This window comes from Dermacentor variabilis, chromosome 3 (assembly GCF_050947875.1).
Source record: "Dermacentor variabilis isolate Ectoservices chromosome 3, ASM5094787v1, whole genome shotgun sequence".
NCBI lineage: Eukaryota > Metazoa > Arthropoda > Arachnida > Ixodida > Ixodidae > Dermacentor > Dermacentor variabilis.
The window spans coordinates 151,488,850-151,509,663 of record NC_134570.1 but is presented as its reverse complement, the minus strand read 5'-3'; the positions used below and the strand labels follow the sequence as shown (position 1 = coordinate 151,509,663).

At 43.8% G+C, this 20,814-nt stretch overlaps 1 protein-coding gene and 1 long non-coding RNA gene across 3 annotated transcripts in view; both read right to left on the bottom strand.

The window, feature by feature from the left end:
* Positions 1-452: 452 nt before the first annotated feature.
* The window catches only part of LOC142576396 (uncharacterized), a 28,512-nt gene continuing 8,150 nt past the window's right edge, over positions 453-20,814 (bottom strand). Inside the window, exons 2-5 of one of the 2 annotated variants that reach the window (XM_075686515.1) lie at positions 15,553-15,726; positions 13,297-13,440; positions 3,065-4,186; positions 453-2,348 (exon numbers count right to left, since the gene is read on the bottom strand). In XM_075686515.1, the coding sequence (XP_075542630.1) occupies positions 2,080-2,348; positions 3,065-4,186; positions 13,297-13,440; positions 15,553-15,726 (1,709 nt within the window). In that variant the 3' untranslated portion in view covers positions 453-2,079. The remainder of the gene's footprint in view (positions 2,349-3,064; positions 4,187-13,296; positions 13,441-15,552; positions 15,727-20,814) is intronic. The other variant, XM_075686516.1, reaches the window with a different exon arrangement.
* LOC142574266 (uncharacterized) lies at positions 17,617-19,111 on the bottom strand. The gene is made up of 3 exons (XR_012826482.1): positions 18,929-19,111; positions 18,710-18,851; positions 17,617-17,727 (listed from the first exon to the last, which is right to left on the bottom strand). It is a non-coding gene; the product is annotated as an uncharacterized LOC142574266 (long non-coding RNA).

Sequence of the window (20,814 nt, the reverse complement as noted above, 5' to 3'; positions counted from 1 at the left end):
GATTATTGCACTCACGTCGTGTTCTTCATACCACCGTAATCATTTTAGCATGTCATCCAGTCGGCATTACTCCAGCACCGACATCACGTTGGCATGATGCTCTCGTTATCACACCACAGTCGACATACGTCCATCGTCACTCCAGCGCCTTTATTTCATGGGCGCGAAGTAGTCGTCTTCACATCATCTTTGTCGCATGGCCGTCGTGCAGTCGTCGTCACACTATCTTCATTATACCAACGTCTTCACTCGAGTGTCGCGATCCCATCGACGTCATGTACTATTCGACACGCTGGCGTCGTGATACCATCGTCGCCACTCTTCGCAGAAATTTACGCTTTCTAGACGGTTAAGAAATTTTTCGCATGAGTCGATAACAGCAAAACATGGTTTCCGCCTTAATTTTTGTTTTGGTTCTTGCGAAACAATTCGTTTGCAGAAAGAAAAACAAGTGGAACTTCAATGCTTCTTTTATTTTGGTCGCTAACGTAATTAGCAGTCACTTTGTCCTGGCACCCTAAATTCATAACGACTGATTTGGTTGTATGCATAACATGCGCTTGTACATAAGCCATCGGCCCACGCCCAATACTGGAACTTCAGACCCCAGGTCAGACCACCCCGAGGCCATCAGGACCGGCCAAGGTCTGCAAAAGAACGTTTTATTCGGCCCGAACTGACGGGGAAGTACATGCCCCTGCAGTGCACTACTCCTTGACTAATCGCAGCACACACGTTTTCTATTACACAATATGTAAGAATGTATATAATTTATTGGTAGGAAAGACAGGTAGGTTGACCTGTGCTAGTACGCTTTAATATGCAAGAAGGCAGGCACGCAACCTTATGCGTGTGAGAAGACCACAAGACGCAACGGGTCTACCGTTTGTGGGAGCTTTTCAAAATATTAATTATATTCAACAGGAGGCTAGCCAGCTGACGTGGGTGAGTGGTTTGTCAGAAAGGCTGTGCTTCCCTAGAAGAAGACTCAGTTCGGCTGGGTGATGACTACACTTTGCTGTGGGACGAGTAAGTAATGACCTATCGGCTACAATTTTGCAGCTGGGATTATATACTCCCACAGCGCTGAAATAAGTGTGTTCGCACGGGCGGCTGCAGGAACAATTTTTTGAAAGAAATTGGTTTTGACAGTGGCTTGCAGCGTTAGCCTCTGGAATGAATGTTGATTATAGTAGTATATACAAGTTTGCAGTATACGCTTCTTGACGTTCATGCTGCTCCATATTAATTCGTGATATGGACGCTGAAATACGATTTTGCTCTCGTTGGCGCCACTTGCTTCTACTAAATAGCGAGCTTGCTTTCTTTTTGTTGTTATACGGAGCTTTTGTCTGTAGCTTCGCAAGTCTTCTGGAGGTCAACTTGATCCCAATTATCAGCGCATGGATGACCTTAGAGGCCTTGCTTCACCTTTCAGCGCGCTACCTCCAAACATCTCAGCGACATATCGCTTTGGTTTCAATAGTTGCTAGTTTATCCAGGGTTTTGTACCCATTTTGAACTTAATCTAATCAAAAGTGTTGGGTCCGATTCCTTGCACACCTTGTCGAACAATGCGTAATGCGGAAACTGAAGACGCAGTGCCTATCGGCCGTTAAAAATATTTTCATTATTGCTTACACCATAATAAAAATAATCATATCGCGCCTATTTCTTGTCCCCTCTACACTCAATCATAACCTCGCCCAGCCATCTCCTATTGCCCTCGGGTGACGCCAGCCAACCCTGCCCCTCTATATCTATGTATTACATGGAAATTTTTTAAGGGTCTTTATTGAATATAATACGGAAAGCAATTTCTAATGATGCCTCTGGCAGAGTCAATTTCGTTCAACCTTGCGCCCTTTTATTACCATCTTGAATTCAATAGCGACGCTGTGTGAACCTAGGCGCGCTCTTTTATATTGCTGCACTGGATTGAAGCTGCCAGAACAAGCTTTCCTGCTTTGACGTAAGTTAGTAGGGTAGTAAGTAGAATTTGAGGCCCCTGCGCGCATTTTAATCATTATGCTATTCCTAGGCACATAAGTTGTAAAATCTATAGGAGAAAGGGAAGCCTCAAGTTGATAAACTTCCGATCTTATTCCTAAAATGCCCTTCTAAACCAACAGCAAGTGAGCTTTTGAATGACGTCATCGGGGGAGGTGGCGACGCTTTTTCCTCGTGTGTGATTGTGCCAGTTGTACAAATGACCGCCTTTACGGTCGCGTTATTCTTCTTTTTGGTACACACAAGGAAGATAGCAAACTGAACCATGACGAAGAAGTTGATCCCACCGAGCATCCTGTAGAAGTTGTCGTATGAACCTTCCGAATCCCGGAAGAAACCTGCAACACCAAATACATTCATAAATAACAAATTATAAGCGGACGTTAAACAAGTAACGGTGCAACGAAACGCTTGGAAGGGCATTTTTGTACAAAAATATAACGTGCTTCATAGCACTGTTCGGCTACGTCTTATCTTGGTGGCCATGGTCATTACAAGGTGCCCTAATCACCTGAATGGCAGTGGTTTTTGCTACTTCGTTTGTGAACATGCGGCATCATGTACAAACACGGACAAAAACGCTCCATTGGCCAGAGTGGTGGGTAGACTATAGGGGCGATTATTCTAGGAGCCCGCTTGCAGAGTTATTTCCGATATCTCCTTTCTCGTCCATCTGAAATGTGGCTGAAAACCAGTGATCTGCTATGTCTTCTTGTATTTCCGTGCTTCTTTGACTGGTATAGGTCTGGTCTACGACGAGCAGAAGCGTTAAACATGGCTTTGCAAGCATAAAAGGACTATGCTATGCACTGAAACGATGTTTTCTTCACCTCTACAGTGAGATTTGTCCTTTAATGTATAGTATACATGAGCTAGATGTCTAAAGAAATGGCAGCGTGTGAGTGGAGCCCACACGGTATACAGTCTAATGTTAGCGCGTTCTAAGTGATATCAGCGTGTTGTGAAAAGCTTAACCAGAAAATGTGAGCTTTCTCCGTCCATCTCAATTGCATTTCCTCGAATACCAAAACCAAAAAGTCGTCGTTGTACTTACCAATGATCCTTGGGTTCGCCAGAGATAAGGGGATTATCGCCAGCCCGCTGATGCCCCAACAAGCTGCCGTCCTTTCGGGGCCAACTTGATCGGCCATAACTACGCACTTGACGCACCTGATGAAGCCCATTGCCATGCCGTGTATCGGCAGAAGAACGGAAAGGCTCGGGATATCCATCACGTGAGGCAGCACCACCAGAGAGACGGAGGAAAGTGCGAAAGTGACCACATAGAAAAATGAACGGCTATACACCACGCAGTCGACTAACAGCGGTAATAGGCCACTCCCGAGGAACTGTCCTAAAAACCACAGAGTGACTAGGTGTTCGCTAATTTCGATGCTCATTGACTTATCCTCAGCATATTCCACGGCCGTGGCGAGGAACACCATTTCAGTATAATCTCCAACTAAAGATCCTAAGAGTAAAACGTAAAACACTGGTTCTTGAAAGAGTGAAAGCGCAATTTTTAAGGAGAAGCTTTGGTTTGGCATAACCGTCCGATTCCTTGCAGTGTTCAATTCCAAACTTGGTAGTGGAGTTTTGTGCTCTGCTTTTAAAGGGGACAAGTTTTCACTTCGAGTATTGCAGGACTTGCTCAGAGAATCCTTCGCACTAGAGCCTTGAAACATTGCAGCATCGAATGATAATTTTCCACCTGTACTAGGAACTTCAGGTGACAATACTTCTTGCCCTGTAATAGAATTATTATTTGCAGCCCCAAAGCTAAATTGCTGTTCCGCGCTGCCTTGTACATCCGAGAAATCCCGCTGCGGTCCCGACTTTAAAAAGGCGGCTTTGTTTGAACCAGAGGTCACAGGTGTAACAATGATGTCGGCGTCAAACGCTAGTAACTTCTTTCGTCGGAAGCAAGTGAGCCGTATCCGGCGCGGCTCGTTCATAAGCATGGCGAGTGGTACAGCGTGCATGAGTATCCCGCCGAGTATCACCAACGCTCCTGTGAGGCCGTAACTCTCCTCGAGGCACGACAGCACGGATTGTCCTACCATGCCAGCTGCTCCTTGAGAGGCGCTGATGAAGGACTGCGCTGTAGCCCGGCACTTGTCGAAGTAGAGCATTGTGTAGATTGAAACGGCTGCCACGAATAGCTTGACTGCGAAACCTGACAATAAAATATTCGAATATATATTAGTAAGCGGTAATGTCTTCGTGCCCGATTTTTCCCCATACTTGTGTTTCTCCCATCTACTTGATCAGTATACAGCTGAAAGACGAATTTCTAATGACCCTTTCTAGAGCCAATGTTCTGGCAAGGCGATTCGTTTTGACCAGAGCGAGAAGTAGCTTGCTTTCCATAATTTCTACGAATGAGGCTCCCCCAATTCCACGAATAAGAGATTATATAGGCCTTAGGGCTATTGTTCGAGCCACAAGTCTCTCCGCAATATCTTGTAAGTTAGAATATGTGCAACATGAAACCTAACGAGCGTTGTATACTCACGCTATTTGATAGAGAAAGGACGAAACTTAATGGCCTGAGAGAACACAGAGGACATTAAGCATTAACAGTTCTCAAGAGCAAATAACAATATTTTTCACAATGTGTCAACCTGAAAAATGCGGGCGTAAATATTAGCGATCATTTGTCATATCGGGACCATATTCAACGATGTCATGGTATACAACATAATTTTCAGGTACATAAGTCATTACGAAAACAAACACATGCTTGTACAGTTAGGCAGTGTCGGATATACAATAAGGAAAAGCAAACCTTATAGCAATTCCCTTTATTTCAGCAAAATAGGCGGAATAGATACCAGTGTACCGCCAGTGTACGGAGTATCTCGATCGCACTCTCACAGACATGCTCGCGAAATATGTCTCTTCAGACCACACTGACTGGGACCTCGCTCTACCGTTTGTCAGATTTGCTCGTAATTCCTCGAGCCACGACACAGCCGGTTATTCCGCATTATTGCCTTCTGTTCGGCCGAGAACCAGCACTGCTCCTCGACACAACCCTCCCTGTTCACGCGGCACCAACCAGTGAATGTGCACATGACGTCATCGCCCGCTGTGCCCACGCAAGGAAAATTGCCCATGACCGCCTTCTGAAATCCCAAGACACACAGTCAAAGGCGTTTGTACGACCAGCGACACCGAGACGTGCACTTCCCGCCTGGTTCTTTGGTGCTTCTATGGTTTCATCGCGTTAGGTTGGCCTGTCAGAAAGACTGCTGTCTCGTTACACAGGCCCATTGATTCTCGCCCACTGACTCCCGTCACAGGCCCAGTGACTCCCGTCACCTACGAGATCGCCCCTGACGCCTCATCTGCTTCCCAGTCCAGTAATATCGTGCACGTTACACGACTGCAGCAGTATCACCCTACCAGTGAAGACTTTGAGACGCTCCGGGACGTCGATTCTGCCACCGGGGAATTATGCCACACGCCTGTGATATTTTCTTGTTTGAACGAGGCGCGTGGGCGCCATCACTCGAGAAAAAAGGAGGAAGAAGAAATTGGGCTCGCGCTGTGAATATAACCGGTTAGCGCTGCAACCGCTGCTGTAAATATAACCTGTAAGTAGTTGCTCGTCTCACTTAGTCGTCCTTCGAGTAAAAATATATATAAATAGGGTTCAGATAACAATAAGCTGAAGTATGATACGAATGTGAAAAGATTCTAACAATTCCCGCGCAGTTTTATCTGTGCTTTTGCCCGGGATCTTCACATCTCAAAACTGCGGCGCAGAAAGGCAAGATCGGCAATGCGCCGAAAGGTGCTCAATCAAATCCTTCAGTAAACTGTCATTTGGTCGCAGATGCAGCGGCCACTTTGCCCGAGGTAGGTTCATTCGCAGCTTGTTGAAATTTGATACACTACCCCATCGGAAAACTGCACGCGCACTGTAAGATACATTAAACCCTTGAACTTAAATAAGGGTGTAAATGTGTATATAACTCACACCCGCACTCGCTTTCGATGTGATAGCGTCAAACGTTCCCTTGAGCGAAAAAGCCGATGGCGGCCGCCGCGGTCGAACCCCCCCCAAATTCTCCTTGGCTGCGACGCCATGTCACGAGCGCACGTCGGGTGCTCGTTACGGTGACTGGTGCTTCATGCTCGCCCCTTGACGCAGCACAGCGGGTTACGCAGAACACCTGCTGTAACACCAGCGTGCGAAGTGTTGATTACATTAATTGAATAATTCCCCTCTCTAATGCACAACTTTACCTCCAGGGCTTAATGAATAAAAAAATAAACGCTTCGCATTCAGAACTCGTAAATGTACTTGGGTTTCCGCGGATTTTTCCGCGTAAGGGCGTGAGTTTTATTTACGCCTTAATACAGCGAAACTGTTAGCCTCTTGTCGGTGGGCATTTTTCGTGCCTGCTGGCACTGCAGGGCCAGGAGCAGTCGCTCGTACTGCCTTCAGGCAGAGGCCTCAAGCAGTCAGCAAGGTTGTTGATGTTTAAATGAACTTGAACTTGAAAGTGATGTGAACGCTGCATTCATTTTTTTTTCGAATCACGCATACGACAAACAGAACAGCATATGTTTCAGTAAAAAAAGAGCACAGAACAGTTAACGGAACCGCATGATTGATAAGGCGCTCCTGATAAGAATTCGAATCACGTACCGCTTGGCACGTATGTTTTTCCTGGTAACGCTTACAGTTGCGCAAACTGATGCGCCGACAGCAGCTTGCGACGTGGGGAATGACGTCCCTAGTCTTTCGTATATAAAAGAACCACCCTAGCAACTGTTTTCAATGTTGTTGCAGCACCTCTATGTGGAGCGGTGTGCTTTCAAAATTACCATTACTACCATTATTCAAAATTACAATTACTGCCATTACTCTAAAGCGATAAAGCATTCATTACGCCCTCAGCAGTTATAGTGGCGGTTTTCAATAGCTTCGCTGGACAACCACAATCGCACGGTTGGGATGGTGACTCAATTTTTCACTTTTGAGAGTGAAAATTATCTGACAGCGTAGCAGTTAAATCCATTCACACTGATCCTTGCGTAACGCATCCTGTGATTCGTAGGCAGAGACGGGCAAGTTGTTTAAACAAAAAAAGATGACTCCTGCGCCATACCTGTCCGACACATTCTTAAGCTTGCGGCTACCTTTATGTGTGTATGGCACAACTTGTGCTCTTTTTCGACAGCTGAACTGGACTTCTCTGGCGTGTTGGGTTCGTTTCCCCATTTCAGCTTCTGTAAGAAGGTTTGCATCACTGGCGTCAACAGCGAACGAGGAAAGCTGGCTTTTAGAAGCAACTGGCCCTCATTATCAGAGGTAACCTTTATCTAGTCTGACGTCCCTAGTCCCTTGGGACCGCGCTTAGACAGGAATGTCTAAGCGCGGTCCCAAGCAGAGCATTACGATGCCTCTTTTTACAATCGTAGAGTGAGTGGAGTCATAGGCAAAAAGCTCATTTTTCGCAAGCGATGAATAGCACCAGCTGACAAGTTCAGCTAAAAACATCAATTTTACATCTAAGAACTCCAGTTCAGTGTGATACAGAAGGTGTTGCGTGAAGTAAAGGCCATTTACATAAGTTGCAAAATATTTAAAACGTCAAGAACTTCATAATTATCAGGTAAAGAACACTTTCAGTTGATCAGAAATAGAAAAACACTTGCGTATCAAAAGCTCTTTAGAACGTGTGCGCCTTTAACCTGGTCCTTACCCAAAACATGATGGCAAGGACATGAGCAACTGTTTTTATTATTTAACACTATTGGAGGTGTTCACAGAAAGCAATCACGGACTTAAAAATCATTTTGAAATCTTAAAGCCGGGTCCACAATGTGCACACATGTTGCCAAAGTACCTCGTGAGCTCGTCGCAGCCATTTTCTTATTTTTTTTCTTAACGACCGCACCAGCTAACTATAGCACCCTTCGTTGGAGGCAAGTTAAACCATTATTCAGGCTGATAAATCAAGCGATAAGAATTTCTTGGGACTTTTCGCTGAGATACTTGGCCTCAGAAAAAGTGTCGACCATTAGGGACACTGCTACCGAATAGTACGATTTGCGAAAACGCTGCAAGCTATGTTTTCTTTTACTTGGCCGCCGCCTGACTCGATATACAGTATCTTCGTTGGGAAGCTAAATTAACCATAGTCAAGGCTAAAAAACGGCATGTGATTTAAATGCCGTCCTAGTTTTGCCTAGGAGTACTTTCCTTAATAAAACGTGTGCACCAATGTGGACACTGGTAGGGAAAAGGTTAAAGGCGTCGTGAGGACTTCTTTCTAGTTGGGAAAGAAATAGGCCACATTACAAAGGCGCTACGCGAGAATCGATGTATGAGCCTTTCTCTTGCATGAGCAGTTGATAGTAGTCGAAAAGGATTAATTTCCTGTTGAGATAAGCATCGCGCTGAAGCACTGTTTCCCCTCTGGCATCAAAACGTTACCTGAGGGCAAGTAACAATGCTCGAGGAAGGATGGAGTGAAACAAATATGTGTCTACAACTAAAGTGATCTGAACTCTGGTGCCAGATTATACTTATCCACCATTAACTTGGCACGCATTGCCTGGCACAAGACCCAGTGGTTCGCTAGAAAACTTAAGGACAGTAGGTGTTTCGTCCACCAAATTGATCGAAGTACGTGGAGGAGCATCGTGATAAGAGTACTTGGGCAGCTCGATCATTCCAGGCAAAGCAACATGCATCAAAGCAGGCTATGTGTGTAGGGCAACGCTCACATCCCTGAAGGAATGGACAAAATTCCTCATAGAGGACCTAAATATGGACCAAAACCCAGAACATCAGCACTTGATTCCACAACACCAAAATAAATGTCACTGGTAAAGCACTTTCGGGACAGCTTGAGAGGATCTAACTTGAAGGTCCGAATCGTCTGTACAAATGTGCTGTGAACGGCAGTATGGGCCATAAAATTTATTCCATACACGGTATTCCTAAACATGTCAAACGACATGATTTGCTGAATTTGGAAGCCAACAAAGAAAATGCGCTTTTCTCGTCATGCTGTTCGGTATCTTTAAAAAAAAGCGGTATACGCCATTGACAACTTTCTCTAACTTTAGTGCGTCCCGCGTCAAGAGCTACTATAGTTCTTTGAAGACAACGACCTAATTATTGTAGCGAAGAATGCAGGAAATTTGAAAAGTGTCTGGCTTACACTTTTAGTCAGAGAAAAAACACACAAACATTGTTTCTAAGGGTGTATATAGCGAAGATGGTTCTTGCCAACATCAGGTCAGTATTTCTTTTTTGTTGAAGTAGCTTCAGAATTTAGAAGTTGAAGTCATCTTCGTTCCAGGTTAGTTCAAATGAGCATCTTCTTTTTCATGACAACTGTAACGTTGGCTTTCCCTTTTCTGTTGACATGACGGTTTGCTTAACTCTATCCCACCATGCGAAAAGTTTGTTTCCCTCAGATCACGTATTAATGCTGAAGGTGGATCAGATTTTCAGGATGGTCTTAGCACTGAGAATTCTCAGCTTCAATGGATGCTTGTCTAAGTATAATATTTATCCTTTTTGAAAACCAAATGTTCTTCTAGAAAAAGTCCATATGCCTTGCTTCGTGCACAGCAGCTTTTATACATGACCTAATTTTTTTGTCTAAAATTGACACAACTCTTGACCATCGCATCAAGGGCACACAAGTTTTAATGGTTCTTAGATACGCAGATGATTTACTTTATTTTCATGCACCAACATTGTGCTTTAACTGATAATCATGAGGCTCTTAAGGTATTAAGTATCCTCCAGCTTCATCAGATTGCCCTGTCTTTTACGCAGGACATTCGGATTGAGAATGAGCAGCAGTTCTAAGATTTAAATATGAAGTTTTTAAGAGATCATGTCTGCTGGTACTATTCACCACGTGCGAGAATAATAACTTTTGGCTAATGACTCCGCTCACTCTAAGGCCGTAAACAAAGGCATCGCAATGCTCGGCTCGGGATCCGTGCTTAGAAAATTGTGCGTCCGCCAGATATAGGTTAGCTTTGATATTCGGGTCCCGTGGATATTAAGAGGCGGCTTTCCTGCTTCGCTGCTGACGTCAGTGGTGCGAGCCTTGTTACGGAAGCTCAAGTGGAGTATGAAAACCAACAAATGTAAAGTAGTCGATCGGAATGTTAAAAAAATACCACAAGTTGTGTCATACATATGCAAGGCTAGCCGCAACCCTAAGAAGGGGTTGAACGGGTACAGGGCTGCTGTACTATTTTTCCACCACAAACAAACTTACCCATATATGCCCCCTAAACCTTGTGAAACAGAGCGCAGGGAAGCAAGTCAACGGCTATGCACCTGGTTCCAGAGGAATCGTACATCACATTTCATTAAGCTATGGTGAAAGCTATGTCGGACAATGTAGCCGCAGCATCAACGACTGAATGAGGGAGCGTACAACCAGTGAAATAAAGCATTTGAGTGTACATGCTTCAGCGCAATTCTGAACTTGCCACTGTGAGTCGCGGTTTCACGATCTGGGGATCCCGGGCAAAAGCAAGGATTAAACTCTGGAGTAATTGTTCGGAGCATTTTACATTCGGATGTGAACCAACCCTTCATATCGTTATCTGATGCTTAATTGCAATTGCCTACAATCAGACAGAATAAAACTTGATATAGGACAAGGCAAGGTACATGCAGTGATAGTAAAAACAGGGTAATGTCCACAGCAATTTCTACGCAACGATAAAAGCAACAGAACGCTTATATGGGGACATGTCCTGTACATACAGAAGCCACGCTACCGTCATTGGAAGTAGTGATGGACACGATACAGAGGCTGCTTTATAAATAGCAGTTAAGTTAGTATGACCTTGTCGGACAGGTTCATGGGAAAAGCGGCAGGAGAAGGTGGAATAAAAGTCTATTTAATCGAATATTGGTGAGCTAGAATGGTTGAAATGCTTGCGATCCTTTTTACTCTGTTCTTCAAAACTTCAAGTGTACCAGAGAGCTGGCAAAAGGCCAACCTTATACTAATTCTCAAGAAGGGAGTTGTCAAAAAATTTATGGAGAATATCCCCATTAGCTTGTTTTCAAAATTGTATGACATATTAACAAAGAAAATTTTCCATAAAATCAGGACAACACTTGATTTAACTCAAACAAGGGAACAGGCTGGATTCAGGAAGGGATATTTTACAAGGAATGATATCCATGTCATCAATCAGGTAATTGAGAAAACAGCGGAGCTAATTCAACCTCTGTGTATGGTTTTCATAGATTATTAAGAGCCATTTGATTCAGTAGAGTCATCAGCAGTCATAGAAGCATTGCATTATGAAGGCGTACAGGTAGCATGCATGAATACCTTGGAAGATATCTATAAATATTCCACAGCTGTCTTGTTTATCCGCAGGAAAATATAAAATAATGATCGAGAAGGGCGTTAAGCATGGATATATAATTTCTAAAATGGTATTCACTGCATGCTTAGAAGTATAGAAGCTATAAGACTGAGAAGGCCCAGGAATGGGGATCAACGACGAATATCTCAGCAAACTGATGTTTGCAATGACATCGTTCTGTTCAGTGACGCTGCAGATGCACTGAAACAAATGATTGAGGACTTTAATTAAGAAAGTGCAAAGGTGTGCGTTAAGATTAATATGCAGAAGACCAGGCGATATTCAATAGCCTGGTAAGGAAACAAATTCATGATCACCACTACGTTAGTAAGGTCGGTTATGGAGTACGCATATCGAAGTGAATTACTCACAGATCACCCTACTCATGAGAAGGAAATTTGCAGAAGAATAAAAATCGGTTGAAGTGCATATGGCAGGTATTGCCAGATTCTATTGGAAGGTTACCTCCATCATTGAAAAGAAAGGCGTACAATCAATGCATTCTACCGCCTCTAACACATGGGTTAGAGATTTGGAGGCTGACAAAGCTCGAACAAATTAAGGACTGCGCAAAGAGTGATGGAACGTTAACGATGGCACGTTAAGAAACAGGAAGAGAGCGGTGTTGAACGGAAAGCAAGCGGGGATAGCAGATATTCTAGTTGACATTAAGACAAAAAAAAATGAAGATGGGATGCCATCCTTAGTGTATTGTAGATAACTAGAGCACCATTAGAGTTGCAGAATGTGTGCCAACGGAAGAGATGTGCCGTCCAGGAAGGCTGAAACTTAGCTGAGGGAAGGAAATTAGAAAAGTTGCAGGTGCGAGTTCGAGTCAGTTAGCGCAATGCAGGAGTTATAGAAGATCTCTGGGAGAGGCTTTCATCCTGCAGTGGACATAAACATATTATTATTATTATTATTATTATTATTATTATTATTATTATTATTATTATTATTATTATTATTATTATTATTATTATTATTATTATTATTATTATTATTATTATTATTATTATGGCGATATGGAGCATGATTTCCATCGAAATAAATGGTTAGGTTTTGCTGTCTGCGCTTTCCTCTCACTAGAATTTCGTGTTCTAAATCTTTACGCAGCAAAAATAATCTTTTAGTGTAAACACCAATTCGCCAAAGAAGTCATCGTGCAGCATCATGACCATCTTCCATGTGTCTTGGTTTTGCTTGAGGTGATGTAGACGTCGCAATCGTTTGTGCGCGCACAAAACGTGTGCACATCAGAAAAATTCGCTTGAACATCAATTCTACGCACTTCAAAATATTCAATTATGGGGTTTTACGTAATAAAACCATGATGTGATTATGAAGCATGCAATAGTGGGGAGCTGCCGATTGATTTTGGCCGCCTGAGGTTCCTTAACGGGCACCTAAATCTAAGTACATGGATCTTTTGACTTTTCGCCCCGTGAAAATGTGGCTGCAGTGATCGGGATTTTGTAGGGACAAGATATAACGTGCTGACAATGGGGTGCATACTATACTGAACTCTTCTACTATATGAAGTCACTAGCTCTTTTCTCGACACAGCAATACATTAAAATAACTGCACGTTTGTCTCCATTATATGGCTCACTGAAGGTTAATAATTCGTAATTTGAGAGGAAAATCTTGCTGTCAGCAAAACTGCAAATAATGCAACTCCCTATAAATGATTATATCAGGCCCATTGCACTACAAACATAGCATCTGTGTGTTCGTTCTAATGGAAGAAGGTTTAGTGCAGCTTGTGTGCTCATTTTACTTATACTAAATCTAACGTTATGATATATGACAACGTGCGTCCAAAGTTGCTAGAGAGCTGGACACACTACGGAACTGGGTTTGAGAATGCGTAGAGATTACTGATATTGAAATAGAATCTCTTACCATAAAAACCACCAAAAATGATGCTCATCCAAACCACGTTCGGAGCGAATGCAGAAGCGATAACAGCTGTGCTGGTCAAGACGGCGGCCATCAGCGCGATGTGGGAGAGAGTGTAACGCAGCTGAAGAAAAGCTATTGCAAGGGCTGCAAAGAATGCGAACGTCGAAGTGTCATCGTTGTATATTGATAAATTACGTCAGTAAATTAACGTACAGAAGACAACTGAAAAATCACACGTCGTCATTTTAAAGCGTATGAATGTAACGGCGGCTTCACGTGCTAATAATATTCGTGCTTATTTAGCGACAAGGCTTCCGTGACCAAATAATTTTTCGAAACGACGCATTCTATTTGACGGTTAGAATCGTACAAACGTCGTTAATTGTGCATATAAAAAAAGATGCTACCTTACTTTCATCCACTTTGATCTATACAACAAAGAAAGCTTTAGTGGGCGCATATTAAAAACGGCGCCACCTCGCAAAAAAAGTTCACCATATCCGTCAAAGGGTTGCGTGATGCAAAAAAAAGCCTCCTGCAATCTTGCTATAAACACAATTGTGGATTTGTTCCAGTAAATATACATTGTTTCAATAGAGTCAATAACGGGTTTTCTCGGTGTGTACAAAGTTTGAAATCGATGTATTTATTCTACTACTCACAAGAACTCTTGTAGATACGTTAAGGAACACGGTTACCCTCAGAGGGTGACGTCCCTTAGGGAACGAGATCGCTGTTAATTACTGATCTCCAGATTGGAGCGGGTATCCTTCACGTGCCTAAAAACTGCATATGCAGGTTTGCCTCATTATCTGCAAAGTTATAATTGAATATTTGTTTACGTTCCTGTTTGCATTCTTTGAAAATCGCCACTGCCCACACAAGAGAGCATAGAGATGCAGAACGGACACTGCTGTAACCGTGCAATCAAGATAAAACTCAGTTCTCCGATCTCAAGCAACAAAATTACAAGAAGCTCTCTAATTCTTCACCTCGAAAATGATTGCAAAAATACTTTTAAGTTGCAAGCATAAAATATAAATGTTTCCCTACCTATAGCAACATTAGGAACAAAAGGATAACCGAGTACATTTGTTACGTTTGCAAAGAGCGGAGCATTCTATACTTTTGTGAGGGCGAGTGATGTCTCGAACTTTCTGCTGGCTTCGCTTAGAAGTTTTTGAATACTGTTTTCGAGGGTGGTAATTTTCGCACAGCGTGCGTCCAATCTAACACCGCCTTATATATTTCAAGCGTCCGTACGGATAATATGGAGTTGCCAAGCGATGAAACTTGCGGTCTACGTAAGATGCAAAAATAGTAGCATCTTCAAGTGGTGCTAACTGAGCGCCCTAGCATGCCACAACAAATGCATACAAGAGGGCAACGAAGTTGTCCTCAGAAAAGGGCGGGTTTTGAAAGCGGCGCTTCGTTGCACATCGTTGCAATTACGCCCGTTCATTACAACTTATATTAGAATTTCAGGACAAATTACTAATGTGGTAGTGACACAGTTAAATGCAACGAACTATCTCAAGCGAACGTTTTCCTAAGTGCAAGTATAAGCCTCGAGGCAGGTTTTGTTCAATTTAAGGAAACAGCTTATAGCTATCCGCCGAACATTATTTATTGCAGTTTGTGACCACAGTATATGTGTCTTTCAGTAGATAGCATTGAATTTTGTACACCACGTAAGCTGGTGAATATTAGACGACATAGAAACAGCACGGAACTGCTGTTGCGATTTCAGCTTGCTAGCCTCGCGAGAGTTTCAAAAAGGCTATTGCAAAACATCCTCTCTAGCATGTAACTACTTCATTAGCCACTCTTGTAACAGTTCGTGTCAACGGCGGGGTAAACTGTTATCACAGTCAGAACCACATTCAGGAGAAATGCTGGAAAACGAGTGCAAGACGGCATTACCTGAAATTGGAATATCATCGTCATTTTCTTTGTGACCACCGCGACAAACTTAACTGCCAAGGCCGATTTCATCAATCATTCGCACTGTCATCGGACCCGCCACAGCATAACAGAGCAATAAAGCGGCGCCAACTGGGCTTTTTCCCGTTGTGCTAACTTTCATAAATTAGCTCAAAGCAATTAAAGCACTAGACTTCGTCCTGGATCACGGGAAGCGAACACCGTTCTATTTATTCTGTATGAAGTAACGCAAGCACGTTTCGCGCTAGTCGATGATGGCAGTTTCTATACTTCCCACTCTCGCAATGCTTAGCATGGGCACTAATTTAGTACCTGATAGATTGCTGCACATAATGAATACGCTTTCTATCCAAGACGTCTCTTCTCGTGTGGTCCCGAACTTCTCCACGATGATCACGAATAGGAGACCAAAGCAGGTGAATGGCATTGTCAAGAGGAAGGTCGAAATCGAGGCCAACAAAGGAACACACCAGGCATTGTCCAAGTCTAGAAAAAGATGGTTAAGCAGTGTAAAGGAACGAAAAAACTTGTGTTGCTATTCGAAAGCTAGACCACAACGCTGCCTTAGCATTTACATAATAATACACTTCCTTTAAGGTGCTCCTGAGCCAAACTTCGAGCTACACTCTAAGAAAAGGAAGGAGTGACCTTTGCTCCACTAAGGGAGAAACGGCGATGTCCACTCTATTCGCCTTTAAACGGAGCGAATTTCCTCCCTCATGCATGGGAGCAACGGTTTCTCCCTCCCTAAAACCAACATGGCCGACTCCAGGCATGCGAAGCGATAGAGGTGACTAGGCCTACGAACTGTGCTAGTTCCCAGCTGGTCCACAACGTACTCGTCATTAGCATGGTGTATGTTATTGATATTTGCAAAAAAAAAACAAAAAAAAGAAACATAGCTAAGCTTTCTTTGGCGCAAACGAGGAACCAGGTGCAAGTACGACCCGATTTTGCCGCGATGCCTTTCGCTCGACTGCCACGCTTATCGCCCACCGCTGACAGTCAGCTGATCAGGGTAACAACGTGGGCGGAGCGCCGCTCTAACCACTGCCGAAGCGTAAAAAGGAATGGCATCGATAGAACGTCACGGCGTTGAACTTAACTAAACATAGGGATAGCCATACATCAATACGTCACACGCACATACACATAGGTCTATGTAAACCTGGTGTTCCTGTATATTGTCACGTGGTCGTGACGTCAAAGAACACAGTAGCAATAGTGTGAAAGGCAAAACTGGCTTTTATTGGGCGAACCTGTGCCCACAAAACAGGCTACACTTAAAGCACAACGAGAGCGGCGAACACATTCGGCGGTCGTAGAAAATCAGATCAGCGGGTCAAGCGCGTCAGCTTTTATACATCAGTCGTCGAATGTTCCAGAGTAATCGTTGGGACCCACATGCTTTCCACAAAGTTCTACATTATTCGCGTCTCGCGCACATGCGCTCAGATTACAGAAGGTTCGGTCACAGACAGCGGATGGAAGCATCGATAACATTCCAGAAGCTTCCGACGCATGCAGGCGCGTCCTGCGCTGTACGATAACACTTGTTAGGCCGTGAAACATGTTACGCGATAAAGACAAATAAGTACACGTGTCAATATGCTCCCGCAAGGAGCAGAGTTGCGCATAGGTCCGGTTGATGATCCAGCTCTGCAGTGGAGCGACTCCTCGCGCGCGCAGGAGGCAAATGCCCAGCGGTGTTCCATTTGCTTTTTTGTCTGCTGGTCGCGAGCTGCATGCGGCTACTGTACGCAAGCGCTGAGCAAGATGACATTCTTTAATGCAGGCTAAGTTCGAACGATTAGCGTAGCCGAGGCGGTGCCAACACCCCCCCCCCCCCCGCTATGTTTAGTTTGTGTGTACGTATATACACGCACATATACAAACACACGCACGAATGTACCTTATAAAGAATAGGACCCCCCTCGATCCCTTACTACGCCCGTGGCTCAAACAGCTCAAAAGTTCGCGTGCAAACGCGCTTTACCTTGCAACAAAAAGCGGTGCAATGTTTTTCAGCATGCATATGAAGTTTTGTCGCGGAGGCGGAAGGCAAGAAATGTTTTAAAGGGTGTTCAAAGAAAACTTCATCCACGTGTGGTAGACAGTTATGTGAGCACCTTCTTAATGCCGAAACGAGACGAATAATGAATGCAGCCAACAGAACTATCGAACTATTATCACTTAACGTCGTTCACAGCACCTGCGCGTTTTCGATATATGGGGTGCACACACGTAAATTTAAGCGCATTTGAAATGTTCACATGCGCACATCTTATGCAAAGCTTATTTTTAACGATTGATACCGCAAACTTAACAGCCGCTTCGTAGCAGCAAATCTGCAAGTGGAAAAAGATTTAACATGCACGAGCTTCTAGATCAAATTTATTTCGTACAAGGGAATGGATGAGCAATGGCTGGAGACAGCAGAGGGTGAGTACTGGTTCTTGGAGCCTTGGGGGGCAGAATTCAAAGCCACTGGAAAGGAAAAAAAATATTAAGAGTAACAACAGGTTTTTTTTATTAGAATAATTACATAAGATGACAAACTGGCAAAGTAATTATCCACATATTGCAGACTGTAATATGACAGCACATTTTTTCTTTATCTCTGCATACTACTCAGGTTAATTTACTATAACATAGCGCTTATTAAACGTACAAAAACAATTTCACATTCCTCACGTCGACTAAGGCTGATGGAACAAGCAACATATTGCGGGCGGTAAATGCTGAAGTAATCGCAGCTGTCTCATAAGCGAGAGCGCACGGTGTTTGCGCTTACAAAACAATGAACACCAGCACATCAAACGACTTTACATGAAAAATCAGAACGCCGACAAAAAAATTTTAAAAAAGCGGAGAAGAGAACAGCCAGGGTACAGCGGGCAAATTGTACCTGCTAGTATTTATTCTGTTCTGAACACACTTTTCTGGAGTCGCATAGTCAGAAGAATCGTACAAGCAACAAAGCGAATTAGGCGTGTTGGCAAGTTAACATTCTTGGCGTATATGTGCAGCGTGACATAGACGTGTCGTCCTTTCTTTGTACCGCGCCTGTGTCGCGCTGCACTTATACACTCTTAAAACGGTTGCACCCTTTGGGGTGTGTATTTGTCCCACAACGATAATCGTCATCTGCCTTGCTTGCGTTTCCTTTCTTGAAAACTCGGCTCTGGCTACTTTCCTGTCGAGAATGCTGCGTCACACTGATAACGCGCATGCCGTTCGTGACTGGGAAGTACCGGGCTCGCAGCGTTAAAGAAAGGAAACGCGGGCAAAACAGATGACGATTATCGTTGTGGGACAAATATACACCCCAAAGGGTGCAACTGTTTTTAGAGTGTACACCAAAAATTGCACAAGTGAACAACCTCTCAAGCCAAGCGTACGCATTTCAGCGTGTACAGGAGTGTTACTCGAGATAAATGCCGCTTTGGTATAAAAAAGCCGAACTCACTTCTGTAAACAAGGCGAACGGACCTCGCATCTCCTGGTCCCTTTCGGAGCCGGCCGGTCTCGTCCGTCCGCACGGCACCGCGTAAGAAGCTTTGCCACCTTCCGTGCGATTTCCGCAGTTTGGTGCGCTGCAACCCGTCATACTGGAATACAAGTGTCAAATGATCTGCTTCGTAGCACTTCACCAAAGTTATTCACTTGATATCTTCGAATACCGCACCTGCAACCTGAAGCCGATCGTTGCTACGCACGCTCGACGGTCCGCTGATTGCAATTTCGATGGCACTGACAGAAACGAGTCGGCGCCGTTTCCATAATGTTGGCTTCGGAGCGCGCAGTTGATCATTTGACGTCATTTTGCACCACGTGATCGCGCTCGGCGACTACACTCTTAGGCAAAGTTACACCCTTTGGCTTGCCCCTTCTGCCACAGGACAATAATTGTTATCTGCTTTGATGCGTTTCCTTTCTTTAACGCTGCGAGCCCGGAACTTTCCAGTAACGAACGGCACGCGCGTTATCAGAAGGGGCACTCCAAAGGGTGTAAACTGTTCTATGCTGATAACGCGCGTGCCGTTCGTTACTGGAAAGTACCGGGCTCGCAGCGTTAAAGAAAGGAAACGCATCAAGGCAGATAACGATTATTGTTGTGTGGCAGAAGGGGCAAGCCAAAGGGTGTAACTTTGCCTAAGAGTGTAGAGGTGCGAGCGGCGCCGGAAAAGTAATGAGTAACTCTGCTCCCTGTGGGAGTTTGTACAGGAACATTATGTAAACCACTCACTTAGCGCCACCTAGAGAGGTTTCAAATTACTAAAGCGTACAGTTACTGCACGGCCCGATAGAAGGCGCAAAAAGCTGATGATACGAGTGACCATAAACGCATCCATTTGAAGATGCGATATTTAGTTCGGAAAGAGAGCATGGAGTGAAAAATGACCAGTCCAAATTTGTACGCTGTACAAATAACAAATATAGTCACTAGAGTCGAGGAAGAGCGCGGTAAATGGCAAAATAAAGAGTCGGAATATAGTGAGCTTCTAAGTGTAATAACGACAGAAATACGGAAAGAGAAACAACATGTTCGTTGGAAAGGAAAAAAGAAGCCGAAAAGCTGATGGAACAGGAAGGTACCAGAAGCGATTTCTGAACGACAGAAAGCATCCCAAGAACACAGGCAGGCAAAGAATGCGCAGTTGCAGCAGGATGAGGTAGCCAGTAGATGTGAAATATACCGGAAGGAAACGTATATTGTTCAAATACTGGTGCAAGCAAAATTACATGGTGAAAGTGAACGTTGGTTGTCAGAAATATGTGAGAAAAAGAAGGCCGCACCTAGAATATTTTGGAAACACATAAAATTCTTAGGCAGGAAGGGAACAACAATACAACAACACATCCTAGACGAAATTGAAAACAGACTGGAAGGAGAAGCGGCAATAAATTACATCCGAAAAATAACCGCAGAATCTTTCCAAGGCAATGCTCAGGTTGTATTTGAAGAAAAAAAGAGCCTGAAAGAGACCCAGGTGGAAAAGGAGCTGGTGCTGACAAATTTCAACAGGAAGAAAGCCGAAGAGAAAATTCGTAAGCGCAAAGCCACAGGGCTAGACGAGGTTCCCCTTAGGCTGATTAATGAACTAGGAACAAAAAGTAAAGAAGGTGAAAGCAGTGAAAGAAACTTTAAAAGATAGACGAATACCAGATAGTTGGCTACAAAGTAGAATGAACTTAATTTCTAAAAGTAAGGGGGAGAAAGATAGAATTCACTCGTATAGACCGTTGACCATTACATAGGTAATATGGAGGCTAGCAATGCAGGCAATCAAATTAAAGTTTCAAGTATGGGCAGAGAATAATGGCAGTTCGGGATAACTTCAGAATGGCTTCAGAATAGGCAGGCGTTTAGAGGAAAACTTATTTGTTCTTGCTAACTGCATTAAAATATCAGAAGAAGAAAGCACGCCGTTATATGTGGCTTTTTAGGCATTACAGGAGCCTATGACAACGTAGACCGCAACATTTTGTGGGATATTCTAGAAGGAGAAAGCTTAGGTGATGATTGTCCACTCATATTGAGAGAGATTTACCTAGAAAATACCATTTGCG